This window comes from Marmota flaviventris, chromosome 13, assembly GCF_047511675.1.
Source record: "Marmota flaviventris isolate mMarFla1 chromosome 13, mMarFla1.hap1, whole genome shotgun sequence".
NCBI lineage: Eukaryota > Metazoa > Chordata > Mammalia > Rodentia > Sciuridae > Marmota > Marmota flaviventris.
In genome coordinates, this window is record NC_092510.1 from 20,369,485 (window position 1) to 20,387,371 (window position 17,887).

General features: G+C 38.2%; 1 protein-coding gene across 4 annotated transcripts in view; it reads right to left on the reverse strand.

The window, feature by feature from the left end:
* Positions 1-17,887, reverse strand: part of Ntrk2 (neurotrophic receptor tyrosine kinase 2) — a 347,633-nt gene that overhangs the window by 278,770 nt on the left and 50,976 nt on the right. For 3 of the 4 annotated variants that reach the window (XM_027920581.3, XM_027920580.3, XM_071600510.1), the window contains exons 7-9: positions 17,453-17,585; positions 14,789-15,094; positions 2,075-2,110 (exon numbers count right to left, since the gene is read on the reverse strand). In XM_027920581.3, coding sequence (XP_027776382.1) covers positions 2,075-2,110; positions 14,789-15,094; positions 17,453-17,585 — 475 coding nt within the window. The remainder of the gene's footprint in view (positions 1-2,074; positions 2,111-14,788; positions 15,095-17,452; positions 17,586-17,887) is intronic. The other variant, XM_034635215.2, reaches the window with a different exon arrangement.

Genomic DNA, 17,887 nt, shown 5'->3' on the forward strand with positions numbered 1-17,887 from the left:
CCCACAGTAGCATCAGGACTGCCCAAACCCAAAGTTTTATTCACCCCAGATCTTCACATCACTGTTTGTTGGTCAAATTCTAAATTTGGTAGCATTTTCTCTTTGCATTTAAGAATATACCCCTTTATTAATGGCATCTCAAAAACAAACATGAAGGAGAATCAAGCACCTAAGGGTCACAGATTTATAGACACAGCATCTTTGAGACAGCCTCTCATTTTGGAAAAGTGAAATGACTTCTCAAAGCCCTCCAGGAAAAATGGAGACAGAACCCAGACACCAACCCAGATTTCAAATGAGCAACACAGATTCCAGGGCACAAGCATCTTATCTGAAGGGAAAATGCTTAAGATGGAATATGTTATAAGCACCAATATGGGATGTGGGTCTGTAATGGGGCATTTTTTAAAGAGTGATAAGCTTCCAATATTTCAGTTTCAAAATATGTTGTCATTTCACCAAGTTCAATGGCAATTGCCATTTTCTGGGTTAATTTCAGACTACATGAATCAGGATAGAAATAGATGACTGAAGTGTTGTGGGTAATCAAAGTTTTTATTTATTTAATATCACATACAAAATATCACAAAGCATGCTTGGTAAATTTATTGTACACAAAGTTGTTTATTAATGTCTGTATTTTAATTCTATGTAGGTAAGAGCCTTCAATTTCCATCCTGAACAAGTGATCTCATTATCTCAGCCTCAAGTTAAGATTTCCTAGATAGAATCATCATGTGGGACTCAGGACAACCAATTTAAATTACTTTTATACTAGCAGAGTGTTCCTTTGACTATGAATGAAAAGTAACAGAAAAAGCACCTGTTTTCTGTTTGCTATTTTATCTTTGATGCCAAAAACCACATTCTCATCAATTTCATTGTGAATATCTTAAAATTTACTGATTTCAAACATGAGCATACATCATTTGTTTTTCCCTCTTCATATTATAGCTAACCACACAGGCAAAATTTAGATCACTAAAGTGTCTATAGTTTAATATCATGACATTTGGCCAAAAGACCCAAAGTAGGATCTGAGGCCAGTGAGAAGATGACGTTTTTAAAGTCCTGAAGTTACTAAAAAAATCCAAAACATGATTTTAAAATCTAAAATCACAATTCAAACATAATATTTGTGAAACCATTTGAAATATTCTTTCTTTAAAGCATATCAGGGCAAATATAAGCAAAAATATGCAAATCACATGCACAAAACCAACCAACCACAACTTAGAAGAAATATACCTTAACATACATAAGCAGGTGAAGCAACATAATTCTCAGTTTAAATTAGTCTCAAATTAAATTCACATATATAAAATAAACATACAAACATTCAGTGGCTTTATGGGAAAAATATCTACTAGCATATTTAAATATAAAATTTTTAAAAAACAGTATTTTTTAGAATAAATATATAAGTATAACATTTTAACCAATATAACTTTCAATCATTCTTAAATGACTCTTCCATCCCTCCCATCAATGTGAAGGGCAAAAGTCCCTCTGTCAACATCAACTCCTATCAACCACATGGTCAAACATAAAGGGACCGGCCTTTGGTGAAGTTGGCATCATGGCCTGGGGAATGCTGAGATGAAAAGAACTTGTGTCCCTGATGATATGGCTAAGCTGTAGGTTTAACCAATCCTAAAGCAAGCTCTTCCTTTGAAGTTCCTGTTTGACAGGAGCTCAACTTTCTCAATATACAAGAAACAATTTTGAATTGGGTTTACTGTCATAGCCAGAAACTGATAGGCCTCCCTTTTCTTGAGAGTCATGGCTTTTAAACAGGTAATTAGTTCCCAATTATGGAAACAAAATGTCTGCTACAGCAGAATGGATTTACTACTTCCAAGAACAGAGTGTGTGAGAGAGAGTGCTATTTACAGGCATTGAAAATATCAAGGGAAAATGGCCATCAATACTGAATGATTTCTGAAGATGTTATTTTGGCCCACGTAATTCTTAAAATGTATATTTAACTGAATTTAGAAGTCTTCTTTTAGTTGACTTATTTTATTACACAAACATTTTGAAAAATACAAAATGAAGAGAAAATGATAGCTACCTTCATAAAGTACATCCGGATAATTTGGGTTTGCACCTAAAAAGCAAACAACAAATATTTGTAAGTATGCATTTTGGAGTTGAAAAATTACTAACCTTTACCAACTAAAATGTATTTAATATATATTGAACATTTCATAATCAAATAGATTATAAACAGGACAGGACAGGTAAATATAACCTCAAAGTCTGAGTTTGCTTCATGTTCTCTTCTCTTCCCCAGTTCCCTCCAATTAAGTTTCATCCCACCAACAAAGAAAAGAATAATGAGAAATCACAAATCACTTTGGAAAAACCTCAGAGATCGGTGAATTATGACCATTGCTTTTTTATATATACTGTTTCTATTACACACAGTTGGCCATGCTAACTGCAATGTTGGCATTTTTATTCAAGAGACAGGTAATTTCCATACCACTTTTGTTATTCTCTGATGGTTTAGAGGGTACTGTCAAGCTATATATAGCAGTGCCATTTGCATTCATGAACATATTATTAACACGCTGCAAAATGATATCTAAAGCACAATTTTTTTCTCCCCTTCTTCTTCAGGGAGGGTTTCTAAGGCTGAAAAAACACCCCCCTCCCTCCTTTTTTGTTCTAATGCAACACAGAAAAATACTTTCTCTATTCAAATCATTGATGAGGTGTATAAAAGGTTATAAAAATGTTATTGGAGAGCAATGTAAAAGTATGCCAACTTAATTTTTTTGGATTTTCCTGTAGTCACCAGGATGTTCAGAATATTTTTTTAAAGGTAATGCCCATGAAACTTGTCAAAAGCATTTAAAAACATTTTTTTAGCTCAGCATCAATAAGAATTTGTGACAAAACCATTTGCTACTTATTCTCTGATTACAGCTAACTGGATCTCTATATGAAAGCCTACTTGTAAATAAAATTAAATTTTGTTATAACATTGAAGGGATTGCAAAATGAATTTCCAAAGCGCTTTCCTATACTTTTCATCGCTACTTGCCATGTAAAATAGTAAAACTTGCAAACCATAAAGCTTACTCAATTTTTATTTCACTTCAGAACCCTTAAAAGAAAAATGCCATTAAAACAAAGTGAAATGAGCCAGTTTTCTGCTCATGAATTCCTCAGTGAATAATCAAGATTAGGCTAAATGAAGAACCAAATAAAAGTGGGCCCCACTGTTCAAATTAGAATTTTAACACATTTCAAGTAGAAGAATATCTATTTTAACCAGGGAAAAAATTAAATGGATGGCTGTGCAGTTCAATTCAGGGATGCTGCATATTGCTGTGTGTCCACACTTTGCACTGCTCCAGGGGCACCCTTTATACTGCAGTCTAAGTCAATAGCACCACCTGAAATTGTGCAGTACACAGCCTATGCATCCACCTGTGACTGCACTGCATCAATTCAGTCATTGATTCCAGTAAGTTTCAACTGTATTGAAGTACTTTTATTATCTCCAATACCATTTCAAAGTAGTTTTGAGTTACACTATATCCAAATGTATTGTCAGAATTATTTATAGCTGAAATGATACCCTGAAAAGAGACTTCAGGGCTGCCCTTCAATTTGAGGGGTGATTCAATGAATGAAGCATCAAGAGATTCCAGGGCCAGCCCTCCTAATGTCATTTGCAGAGCACCTACCAATCCTCTGAAATCTTCTCCCTTTGAAAAGGCCCTAAACCAAACAGTGTTCCCATCTCCAAGGGATTTACTACCCTTGCTGAAGGAAAGAGCCCCAGAGGGAGTAAATCATTCTTTGAGCTGCTCAGTAATCCATTATTTTAAACGATTGCACTCTACGCTTCCACACAGTCTGAGTCTGCATGGGTACATACCCTCCAGTAGCTCAACTATAGACCCACTGCAAGTGCCAGGGACCCAGAATTCTCTTTCTAGGTTGGCTCAACCTTTCCCCTACATCATTAATCCAACATGGTCACACCAGCCTTGTGAGCATCCTCTAATCCAAGACCCAAGGGAGGGATGAGGTCAGAGCCAGGAAAAGTGGGCTGGGCTCTCCACATGCACACCTGTAAAGCTTCCAATTAGATAGCTGGAGTTACAGATCAGAGATCATGGCCTGGGATGAGGTTGACCATGCTTTTACACATACAATTCCATAAAAACAAAAAAGACTGAGAATTCAGAACCAGATTTATCTCAGCCACTTAAATGGCCTAAGTGATCATGAGTAACACACAGACTTAATAAACTGCATCACAAAAAGGGAACACCCAAACACACCACCCACACAAAGCCCCTAGGAAGATCCAAGAGCGTCAAATCAATTCAGTGTAGCAAATGTGGGGTATAGAAAAATAGGATGTGGGGTAGAATCACAAATAAATAGATTAGCCCATAATCTAGAAAAGCATTCGTTTTCCAGACTTATGATTTGTATCAGTGCATTCCTTTTCTATCAAGTTCACCAGAAAAACAATTAGGCTACATTTAAACTTTCTGAAAAGCACTCTCTTTTTCCCTAACTTCATGTTTCCAGATACATAAGAGGTACTGTTACATTACTTTGTTTGTCAGTAATAAGCAAATTCAGCATAAGATTATGAAACTTGCACAAAGGCAACGTAGGAGGAAGAATAATAGTTTTTTTTCCTCCCAAGCCATACCACACCACATCTTAAGAAGATCTACTATTATTCTGTAGATATGAGGCTTCCCCCAAAAGCTCATATGTGAGACAGTTTAAGAAATTTGAGGTGAAATTATTGGTTCATTGATCCTCTGAGAAGGATTAACTGGGTGGTAACCGTAGGTGGGTAGGGTGTGTATAAAGGAGGTGATCATTGCAGGCATGCCTTTGGGGTATATAGGTATATATATTTTTGAGCTGAGCTTAGTCTCTCTCTCTGCTTCCTGGGGTCATGTTCTGAGCTGTCTTCCTCTGTCTTCCTCTGTCTTCTTCTGCCATGCTGTCCTGCCTCATCTTGGGCCCATAGCAATGGATTCAGCCATCTATGGACTGAGATCTCTGAAACCACGAGCCCCAAATAATTTTTTCTTCCTTTACAATTATTTAGTAATTGTTTAATTAAATAATTAATAATTGTTTTAATCATTTAAAATTATTGTTTTAAACAAATGTTAGGTTTTTTGGTCACAGTAGTGAAAAAGCTAGCTAAAACATCTGCTCTCCACAATAAAGAAATGCCTCTCTGTGTACAAAGGTTATTAAGACTGGCACATGGAAGGATGAATAAGGCTATAGCTCATGAAAACACAAGGGTCACATTACTCATTTTAAATGCAGACACAGAAAAACTATCACTTTCCTTTTAAACTTCTGGCAATGGCCACATTTTGAAAATACCCTGCACATTTTTAAGTCTAATTTCAAACTGGTTCCATTTACTTAAATACATTCATTATATACTGTTATGTACCATGATATGGTAAAGTTAGGGAACCCTATTGGAGATATTCAGGACTAAAAGGTAAGTGAGGCAAGACAAACACTGGCTAGGAGAAGAAAAATAATTAAATGAAGAGAATGAATAAAAGATAAATAAGGAGCATCCAACTTGAGCCATGCTCTTGTAGTGGGGATCTGAAAGGTGTTCTTATATTTTCTTGAGCCCTACCTGCATAGTTCTCATTAAGTAAGAAATATCAGATTCAGGGATCTAGAGGTATAATCAAGCCCTAAAGCTTCATGCTGAGAAACTATAAAATAAAATATGAAAACATGGAGACCCACTGGCGTTCCAAATAAATGGCAGGCTGTCTGATCCCTTCACAGCTCACTCAGGTGTAAAAACTATAACTCCTTCCCAACCAAGAGAAGGTCAGGATGAGGTACCCAGATCTGCTCATTTGATGGTCAGATTCTGCTTTCTGAAGTCTGATGGGCATCCTAAGGAGCCATGTGTACTTTTTCTTCATTCTTTATCTGAGGAATTATAGGAAGCAAGTACCAGGTCCACAGCACAGCCTGGGAGGCCCCAGGTGAAAAGAGCAATTGACTTTATCACAGCTCTGGAGGCACTCCTAGTGAAGCTCCAGGATGAACAGATCATGTCTGCACCTCCAAGAGAGGAGACCTTAGGTGTTCCAAACATGAAAAGTAAAAATCACCTTCACTCTTTTCTCCGCAGTATTAACCAAAGCACTACACCATCCTCTGAATCCCATGCAAACAACCTAATGTGGGGTCCTTTTCATTTCTAGCTTCTAATCTCAGTTACTACTCATGAATAAATCTTAGGACTTCATGTAAATATTCATGAAAATATTCATTAAAAAATGGTGAGAAGGGAGGTAGCCTGACAGTAGGAGTCATTCTGCATTCTGACACCAAGATAAAAATAATGGTGGAGGCCAGGAGCACACATCTTTTTCCTTCCTTTAAGCTTTTAGTTCCCCTCTCATGCCCTTCAAAAGAAAGAAAGACTTTTCTTCCAATCCTATTTACAGTGTCTGTTTAGTGTGATCTTGAAAAATATTTCAAAGAATTCCACATGATAAAGCCATAGCAAAAGATTTGTTCTCTTCAAATAAACCGTTCTTGCTTTTGGTAGAAAGTGCTTTCTAGCACACAAGAGGTGGCCTTTTGATGACCAGGCCCTCCTCCTCGTTGCTTTCTGAACAGCAGGCTGAACTCAGAGCCCAGACACAGGGGGATTCAGATGTCTGCGTTTCGTTTCTGCCTGACCCACTAATTTGCTATGCGGCACTGGGAATCTCTTCACTTTTCTCTGTAACAAAAGAGTCTTCCATAGGACAGGGGAGGATAATAGGATCGGCTCTGGCAACTCTTCAGGAGCTTCAGAAAGCATAATTAATTAACATTAGTCCTCTTGAGATATAAAGAGCTATTTAAGTATAAGTCTTAATTATCATGATTATCATGAGTCTGTGGCCAAACCATACTTTCTTCCATTATTTAAGGCAGAAAAGCAGGTAGAACTTTCTCTATCCCCCACTCCTCACCACCTTGGGCAAGAAACAGGTTCCCACAAATGACTTAGGGACAAGTGGTAGTGGGGTAGGGGATACATTTCTTAATGTGTAAATTTGGGAGAAATTTCCTGTCCCTATGTTAATTGGCCTAAGTAAGACCAAATCTAAATCAGCCGGTTTGGGGCAATTCTAAGTGCTATAGAGGGATCTAGTTCACACAGACGTCATAAATCTTTTGATAAAACGGCACAGAAGAAGCAGTGGGAAAAATTCTCCCAATATTTATAGTTTGTTCCTGACACGCATTCACATAGGAGAAAACTGCTCCCGAATTAGGAAGCATAAGTCACTCACTCCCACTGCTTGTGTGAATGAGCATTCTGGAGCTGTGACACTCTTCCTGAATGAGTGGGCCAGAGAAACGTTCTTTATGCACCGCCTAAAGAATGGGATGCTTCAAAACAAGGGTACTTTATCATCTAGTGCTCTAGCAAGATTTGTTCCAAGTGTAAAGTATTAAATCCTTCATGTAATGACTTTGAAAAGACGTTCTACTCTCAATCAACATGCTCACACTTAGAGAAATATCTGACTCTCAAAATTCTTGGAACTTGTGCTATCTGATCAGAAGATGCTAACAAAGACTCTGGGTTCCTTTCTCATGACAAATTGTAAATGATCTCTCTGTGATTCATTTCTGCTTAAAAAGAAACCCTCCTCTTCTAATCTCTGCTCAGTCTCCGTGCACATTTCCCTGTTCACGAAGAGACTTTTCTATATGTAGGATTGAATTCCAATGATAGCCACATGGGGGATCAATTTCATCTTAGACAAGTCTTTATTTCTGGCCTGTAAGCTAAATAGGATCCATCAGAATCCTCAGAGAATCCTTAGATAACCTCATGCTCTGTAGGTGTGTGTCTACAACCTCTGTCTCCACTTTTAATTTCACTCTCCTAAGCTGTGTATTGAATTCATCCCACACTTTGCAAAATCCAGTTAGAGGGCATCTCTGCACACCATCTATTCTGTATTTTTTTCATCATTACAATTCAGTATCCTCAGAGCGAATCAATAAAATAATCCTGATGGATGTTTGACCAGCCAGTGGCTCCCCCAGGTTCTTGGAGGCAGTGGTACATTATCCTCACTACTCAATGTGTGGTTCATGGACCAGCAGCAACAGTAGCATGAGAAAACTTCTTAGAAATACAGAATCTTTTTTTCTAGATCCACCAAATAATAATCTGCATTGTATTGTATAAGTTTGTATAAGTTTTAGTAACCCTGGTTTACAGCTTGCTGAGTTCTATCAGTGTTGAAAGGTTCCAGTGGGCATAAAGGATGACAACTTTTCAATAAAACATAAATCAATAGTCAGATATCCAAATATTGAGACCAGAGTATCTCTGGCCACAGCTGTAAAAAATATTACTGGAAAGAGAAGTTTGGCTTTTTCCCCGTTGACACACCTTCAGATCCCATTCCAAAAGGGGATGAGGAGGGGAAAAGAACTCAGACACCAATAAAAGCTTACATTTATCCATTAGGAACTAAATTTTGACTATTTTCTCCATAAAAGGCCAAGTCTAGAATGCTCCCATGATAAACTGGCAGAGCCCATGCTTCTGGATTAGGGAGGACAAAAACCAGTTCTGCCATAAAAGCCTTTTGGGGCAGAAATTTTCTCCCTAATGGCACAAAGCGCCATGAGAATGTGCAGCTTCTTTATTAGACCCTCAGTGCCTATGTGGAAAGCGACTGAGTACCTGCCTGTCATGGTTAGGAACTGCAGCAGGCCCTTCAGATGTGCTCAACTTCACAACAACTTTCTAAGTAGGTGCTAGAACCTTAACACTTTAGAGAGAGAGAGAAAGCCACACTCTGAGGTGTGAGGAAAATTGCCTAATGGCTACAAAGTTATATAGGTGGTAGAAAATGGCTCGGATTTGAGATTCAATCAGATCTGCATCTGAAAGCCAAGCCCTTCCCACCATGCCAAAGATTCCCTTTGAGGAGAGACCAGGATAACTACGCTTAAGATACCAAGTTTAAACACGAGATCTCATTAAGTCATCTGAATCAACAGCAAGTGACAGGAATCTATCTCACTAGTAGTAAAATCTTAGAAGTTCTACCTATTCCACTAAATATTTTCTGTTTAGTGGTTTCCACACACACAAAAAAAAAAAAAGAAAGAAAAGAAGAAGAAACCATTCAAAAGAGTCCCTTTATTCTCATTGCCTACAATTTGCACATATCTTCATTCAGCTGGGTCCTGCCCCATATGGGGACATCCTTGGAATTCAAAGCTGATCTTTTAGAGCCAGGATGAAGGAAATCATGAAGAGGAGTGGAGGTCAGGATGAAAGGTCAAGTGTTTTTCTGCCTTTTCTCATTTTCAGAGTGGTTGGAATGTTTTCCTTACTGGGAAGAGGAGCTGTGTTTTATTTCCCCAATCCTATGCCTCACTCCTGCCATGATCCTAGGAAGTAGGATCCAAGCTGTCTCTAGCTATAAACTGTCTAAAGGGAATAGCCCAGTAAATACCCTTTGTTTCCCAGACCTCCAGAGACAGCTGAAATCTTGTTCAAAATCCCCATTTCTAGTGTAAAACAGGATGTTAAATCAGACTCTTCCTGCCTCGGTATCTGACATCAAAGTGGTTGTGAGGCACTCAGAAGCAGAATGCACAAAAGAACTGTGTAAAAACTGTACCTATGTCCTTCGATATGTCTAACTCACCTTGATACTCTCTGTGGTTCCCAGGAGGAAATAATAATACAGGGTTTATAAAGAAGTTTCTTTGGGGAAGTGTTGCCATGCTATCCCCCCACCCAACGCTTCCACAGAAACACTGAGAGCTTTAACTATGTTCCCTGCAGGTGGAAAGTTCAGGTCTGACTCCTACCAGGCAAGGTGAAGGCAACCTGCGGCCACAGCATTCAGCTAGCATTTGGTTCAAGCTGTACAGTCAGAGGTGTCTGGACAAGGGATCTACAGCACTCTCCCATGGACCATGTGAAAACAGCATGGGGGAAAACCTGTGTTGGGTGGTGTCTCAGATCTTGCCCATAGGCCCACCCATAGAGGCAAAGAGACCCCAATAGCACAAAGTTCCTTCCTGGAGAAAAGAACCTGGGCCCGGTTCTAAGCCCATTCCTTGCTTGTGTCGTGAGAATGGCAGAGAGAATAATCTCCAAGAATCCATAAAGATTTCAAGAGAAGAAGGTTCCAGTTACCGCATTGAACATTCCCAGGTCCCAAGAGCACAAAGCCATCAGTTAATAAACTTCCCTGCCGTCTCCCACACCCACTCCCTTCCAGCTAGGCAGCAGAGGTACTAAAACCCTAGCAAGCTCCAGCCCTCATCCCATCATTCTAGCCTGAATTTGAAGAAAATTGGCTATGAGATCAAGCCCAGAGTTCTGATTTCTAACTCAGATGGGACATGCTATTTCTCATTGAGATTCTGTCTGAAGCCTAAAAAAGCCAAAGGTTTGTCTATTATTAATCATAAGCAGACAAATCTAATTTGGCTCAGACTCCTCCTCCAAAGCACTGATACTAATCCTTGGTAACTCATCTGGTATCTTAAATTTTTTTCTAAAGCCAAAGTCCATTCTGGGAGTCATTAAAATAGAATTGCCAAAGGTAGGCCTCAGGAAAGCATAGTAAAAAGTAAAATAATAACGAAAAGTCCCCAGTTGATTTTAATGTGCAACAAAGGATAGAATACCTCTCTGCTGGAAACAAAGACAGACTTCTCCTAGTAAGTCGGTATTGCAGGCACTAAATAACAAATATAAAATAAAGCTCATATGATCATCACAAGATGTGCTCTTCAGTAGACTAGAAAAATAAACATTACAGTTCACTAGATTTCATTCTGAAAATGAAAGTTGCATTTTATGCATGAAATATTCCCACAAACTAACCAGAGTTGAGTTCAGTTCTTAAATGTGGGATTCAAAATGGCCAAGGATATCCCTGGAGTTTGGAAAAGTCCTTTCTTGAGAAAGAAAGTTACTGAGAAGTAACTATCCAGGTTTTCAGTAACCAACAAATGCAGAAGGCACTGGGTCCCACTGACATCTAAAGATCGGATCGCACCTATCCTTCATATTAACACCCTGGGTGGTCCCAGCAGTGAAGTCTAAATGACCGCAGCACCCTCAAAAGACATCATCTGGAATCTTGGTTTGCCAGGCTTCTTTCTCTAATGGCTGCCTGACATCCTCATATTCTGTGAATGGCACCCCTGAGCCAGTGCTGGGCCAATGCTGGCCGCACCATCCTTCCTCCAAGTGGAGAGCACAGCACCTGCTACCCACGCTGTGTTTCCATACCACTCAGTAGCAAAGACAATCAGGACTGACATTAAGTAGGGTCAGTCCATCTTCTCCCATGGTCACCAAGTTTGGTTGTAGGGAATTTTAATTTGATTCTCTTTACATTTTGATTTCTTTCAACACTCTTCATTCTCTGTTTTCAAAGATGCATTCCTAAGCAAAGTGACCATCCCTGGAAATCCATTCTAAACTGAATGAGAAGCAACTACTCTTCAAAACACCAGGTTTGCAATGTTAATTCTTCTGGTTCTGCTGCCTGCTTCCTTCTTGTGATGGTTTGGATGGGAGGTGTCCCCCAAAGGCTCACATGTGAGACAATGTAAGAAGGTTAAGAGGAGAACTGATTGGGTTGTAAGAGTCTTAACCCAATCAGTAATTTAATCCTCTGATAGGGATTAACTGAGTGGTAATGAAGTGGAAGGGTGTGGCTGGAGGAGGTAGGAACTGGGGCATGGCTTTGGGGTATATATTTGTATCTGGCAAGTGGAAACTTCTCTCCCTGCTTGCTGACCATCACATGAGCTGCTTCCCTTTGCCACACTCTTCTGCCATGATATTCAGCCTCACCTTGAGCCCCGAGGAATGAAGCTGGTCTTCTATGGACTAAGACCTCGGAAACTGTGAGTCTTAAAATGAACTTTTCCTTCCCTAAAATTGCTCTGGTTAGATCCTTTAGTCACAGCAGAGAAAAAAAAAAAAAACTCACTAAAACACTTGTGAAACAGGAAACTTGCAATGTAATTAAAAAAAAAAATTTAAGAATCTCATCAAAAATCCTGGGAGTAAAAGGAGATGAAACTTTTTACCAAGAAGATTTGTAAGAGCTAAACTTCTTCATCAAGTACTACATGATGACAGCAGAAATACTAACGGACCGTAAAGCCATACTTGACCCGTTGTCCCTAACTTCAAAAGTACTATCAGGGAAAAATTCTTTGCTTGTTATTTGTTTATTTTCTTTGGTTTTAAAGGGGGTTAAGAAGGAAAGGAGGCAATTCTAAGAATGGTCATTATCTGAATGCTATGGCTATGAATCTCATAAGTACCCACAAAGATTACATCTCAGAAGCCAAGTGAGGTCAATCTTTAATTGTTCACACTGGTTTATGGCCCACTAGGGCCATATATATCCAATATCACCCTGAGCCAAGTCTCTATCATTTCCACTTTCATTTATTATTCCTTGACAGCTGGTCCTTGAACAAACAGTTAAGGAGGAAAACAAAACCCGTCTTGTCTAAAAGCAGACATTTGTATTTTAAGTATCTAATAAAAATGAATAAATGAACAAGGACAGAGAAAACATTTCATAAAATTTAGCTTAATTTTTGCTTTCTGTAGGTAAATAGTTATTTCTTTTTAGAAAAATAAACTTGAGAGACTCCAACATATTTAAATGCCTAAAAGCAATTCTTTACCATCACTAGCTAGGTAAAAACAAACAGAAATGACTGATAAAAACGAGGCCACATGGATAAGAGGAGTTTAGCTCTACCAAATATTAGCACCATATAGAAATGTTCAAAAGAAAACACATCAAAATCCCATCTAAAATAGAACCCACTGGCTTTAACTGTGCAGATATCAAAGGATGCAGACCTGCTGCTGATAGTTTTTAAACTCCAGACCTTCAGCCTGAATCAAGTTTCACCCCCAACAGTTTTAAAAGGCCTTGATGGTGAAATTCAAATAAAACCTGAAGTTTAGTGAATAGTAATGTACCAGTGTCAATTTCTTCACTGTGACAAACGTACCACAGTAACATAAGATGTTAACAATGGGAAAAACTGGGTGGGGGTTTCTGGAAATTCTCTGAACTATCTTTGCAGCTTTTCGGTAAATCTAAAATTACTCACAAATCAAAAATTTATTTAAAAACAAATTAAAAATTATTGTCCCAGATTTAATCCTGAAGCTGTTTGTCCCACAAATGTGCAGGAAGAAACACAATAATCTAGAGATTTGCTACAGTAAACAGAGCCAAGCTGCTGAACTCTCAATTAAGAAGATGACTGAATGGGAATGACTACAATGACCAGCGGGGTCTAGACATGGCTTGTGCATCCAAACATGGCTTGTGCTATGTGCTCTTGAAGGGCTGACTGTAAATCAAGCTTACATAATTCCAACCACATTTGAACTCACCAAGGAGGCATGCCAGTTGAAATGATGCTCAGTAAATACTAGGGTAATAGGAAGTTCTTCTTTAATAAGAATGACTTCACTCTGGCTTACTGTTGACAAAAGGGAGTTTTTTTTTTTTTTTTTTTTTTCAGGAATCAGTTCTGCCCATTGGCACTGCCCTGGGAGCCACATAGGTGCAAGCTGCCCAAGCAGCCCCTTGTTTCAGATCTCCATGTTTCTGTTTTCCCTTCCATCTGCCACGTCATCCTTGTGTGACTCTGACTAACTCACAGCTGCCATGTTGAGGAGTTCTATCTATGTATGGGTCCCAATATCCAAACATAGGCTACGGCCCTCACAATGGTAGCAAGCACGAGATGAGGGCAAAAAGATTGAGCGGATAGGGATAGTCATCTGAAGGACCGTTATCTGAAACAGATTATTTGACACATGGCAATCATGCTGGAGCCCACCATGAAACTCTTTGTTGGTCAGAGTGGACGCCTGATATTAACCATCCTCCCCCTCAAAAAAACCATTGGTCAGATAGGTACTATTCTCACTCAAAAAAAAAAAAAAAAAAAAAACCCTCAGGATTCAGTAAAACGATGGCTTACTCAGCTTGGATAAACAAAACAGTCCAGGATATTGGTTTCTGATCCATGAGTGAAAATGCAGGATTTTGAAAATCCGTAAATGGATAAGCAGCAAGAAAATAAATCTTAACTATTTCATAAGTCAATCAAACACAATTCATCTGTTTATGGTTTTGCCACTGTGGGTGTGAAATCTCATTAAACACTTGAGATAATAATAATAATGATAATAATAATAATAACAACAACAACAACAATAACAATAACAACAACTCTTTTCTTATGTACTACCCAAACACACTCATTAGTAATCTTGTATATATCAATCTGCTATTCAAATCATTCATGCTCCTATCACCTCCTTGGAGTAGCAAAAGTCCCTGCCCTTTCACTTGGCTTTGGCTCTATGACTTGCTTTGGCCAATGGCATACAAGCTGAAGAGAGAGTGGAGCAGCCCTCAACTTAAGCCTAACAAAGCTCTGCATATTTCCAGTTGTCCTCTTATACCCTGCACTTGCCATAGAAGCAGGCCTCCTGGGTAGGTGTTTCTTCACACTAAACCCAGAATTAAGGCATGTGTAATAAAACCACCCAGCTGACCTGCAGACCCATAAACAAGACTAAATAATAGTGTTTTAAGCCATCATGTTTGGGAATGGTCTACCTTATCATGATGTTGTCAATAGTTGAATGACATACCTAATTATTTCCCCATATGAACAAGTAAGAGGTACTTACCATCATCAATTCCAGGCCAGCCCATGAAGTGGGCAGAAATCTGTCTCTCATCTTTCCCATACTCATTCTTGGCTATTAAAGTGTAGTCCCCATTGTTCATGTGAGTAGGATTATCCAGCTGGAGGCAGCCATGGTACTCCGTATGATTGGTCACATGTATTTTAGTACAGATGTATTTGGACTCATTCAATATTGCCCCATTATAGAACCACTGAAGCGCTGGTTTGGGGTTGCCTTTCACAGTGAATGGAATGCACCAGTGGTGGTCTGAGGTTGGAGATTCGAGAAATGTGATAGTTGGTGCAACTAAATTGAAAAAAAGAGAGTTAATAGCATCAGAAAGCTTAGAAATCTCCCCATCTCCAGATTTCTGTGTCATCAATAAGAGATTTTATTCAACCATTGTTCAGTTTAAGGAAACACATGACCAGTCAGTCTGGAACCCATCGGTATTTTGTGTTATCATCAAGGTTGATTTAACTTCCTAGAGAGAGCTTCAGAGAAACTCCTTGCTCTGCTCTACTCAAGACCCATACATCACAGTCATTTTTCAAAGCTAATCAGTAGACATGAGAACCAGCTCCAAATAGATCTGAGAGATTTCTGAGAGTGGAAAGGGTTCACTTGGCATCCTTGTTGGTTTCTAATATATTTGCCTTGGTATTATGTAGATTCATTACCAAAAATAATGAGGGGCACTGTTTTCATAATACTTCTTCCCTCAATAATCCAAATAACAACAAACTTTGGAAACTTTGAAAATTGTACAGGGAGCCCTGATCTGGCATGACTTTTCTAAAACTGATCAAACAGGCCAAAGAACTGATTGTAGCTATTGATAATGATTGAGATCTCCTTACACCTAGTCCAGTAGCTTTCATACTCTACTTCTTGGTTATACATGTTTATCAAATGAAACAGGGAAAATTTAAGACATCAAAGCATAATGACATACTCTAAGTGGGGTCCCAGCAATGGTTATCTCAGTTGTTAATATTCTTTATTGTGAATTTTCTCTACTTTTTATCTAAATTTTGGCAGGTAAGGTCAGCTCTTCAGACCATGATGCCCATAGCTATTTACCTACATTGAGAAAGAATTAAGTCCAAGTGTTTAAACAGATAGCTGATAATCTGACGTCACCCTCTTGGTGCTTAAGTAAATCCTACCCAAGAAGAAACAAACCTGAAAAAGAACCTAGTTCACTTGCATCCTCTACAGAAAGATTTCCTGTTAACAATGACACTTCTCACAACTGAGCATATGTGCAGAAGTGTACTGTAATGGGAACCCTCACTATAGGAACTGCAATATTACATGACATAAATTTGCAAAATTTGATCTTTTGTTTTAACAAATATTTCTCACAGACTTTAAAATAGTCCTTAGAAAGCAAAATAGCTTTTAATGAGTTATTCCTTCTATAAAATTTCAATTTAAATAGAATTGATGGCCTATATCCATTATGTTAAAAAAGGTGCATACACATATTTATAGGTATGTGTCACAACCAGTCACAAGGACCACAGTTAGGGAAGGTCCACACTTATTACTTCATCCCACAAGCCCCTCCCCCATACCCAGGGCCCACTTATTCCTTCCTCTGGGTTCAAATGAGCTTTCAGTGAGGTGCTGACATTAAGTTGAAAGCTGGTTACATAGGAATGGGAATAACATTGACTTCAAGCTTTGAGGTAGATCAAAATGATTAAAAAATGTAAGTCCAGTACCCACTAGTTATAGTCATAGTTCTAAGACTTACAAAGAATCATGGTTGGTGATTTCAATTATTCACTCCAACAATCACACACTGAATGTGTGTTCTGAGTGTTAACCAGTATATTAAAACCAGCTATAGCCATGTAACTAACCATGTGTCATTTGTACACATACTTACACATGCACAGTCATTTTTTTCTCATTCAAATCCTAATCCAGAATAAAACCTCATTAATTTATACTGTGCAGCTCAGAATTTGCAGTGATGTGAAGTATCTATGTGATTTTCACTGACTATATTTTGATATTGAATGCCACAATATAGAATTTTAAGGTAAATATTATATGATTATAATATTAGAAAATAATGCACACATGCTTAACTAGAAGCATTGAAATCTTCTGCCTTACCTACAACATCCACATATTTGAAAATCTGCAGGTGGTAATAATTCTCAATAATATAAATAGGTCCCCTACCATACCGTAAGAAACTTGATGTCAAATTAATCAGGTTTTATAGTTTCAATCGCACAATTAGGTATTTGTGAATAGTCAGCAAATGGTTTAAGCATCACTATTATAAAGATTCATATTGATTTTATAGAGGAAAAGTTTTAAGAAACTATCTTTATCAGAATTTAAACTGAAACACTAGCAAGAGAATTATCAGCTCTATTCGAGACAACAGAAGACATAAGGCAACACGCTCAAGGTCAATAAAGAAGCTCAAAAGAAAGACAATGCATAAGCAAGAGATATAAAGCAGAAAAGAGGCTGAAAGAGTTGAAAAAGGCTGACAACATTTCATAGTTAAGTATGCACAAAACACTGCAATACACTCATTTAAACAAACTTAAGAAGCACCCAGAGCTCCCCAGAGACAAATGTAGGAAAATCCACAATCATTTGCTATTAAAAACACATGCTGGTCTGATTACGTACAATGCACAGTGAGGTTGACAGAATCTTGATCTTCTCCTACAAGATTTTCTGCCACACAAGAGATTTGCTTTCCACTGTCATCAGATGAAATATTAGTTATCCTTAAGGAGCCCTGTGTGTGGCTTGTTTCATTCTACAAATGAATTAACACAAAAATAACCTTGATTAGGACTGATCTCAAAGTGGCATGATTTGGGATCTCTTCCCCTAACTAGAGAAATACAGTAATATAAAATTAGAAAAATTTCCCTTCCTGAATCAGACTTAGACTCAGGTAAAGAGAAGTTGTTCTATTTCTCCAAGTGTCGATTGCTTAATGCAAGGCATTTCCTTAATCCTTGAATTCCTACCTATCTTTCTTCAAAAGAAATGACCACAAGGATAGTCATACTCTTTGCTAGAGATGACACTTAAGAGCTCACTAAGGATATAAAG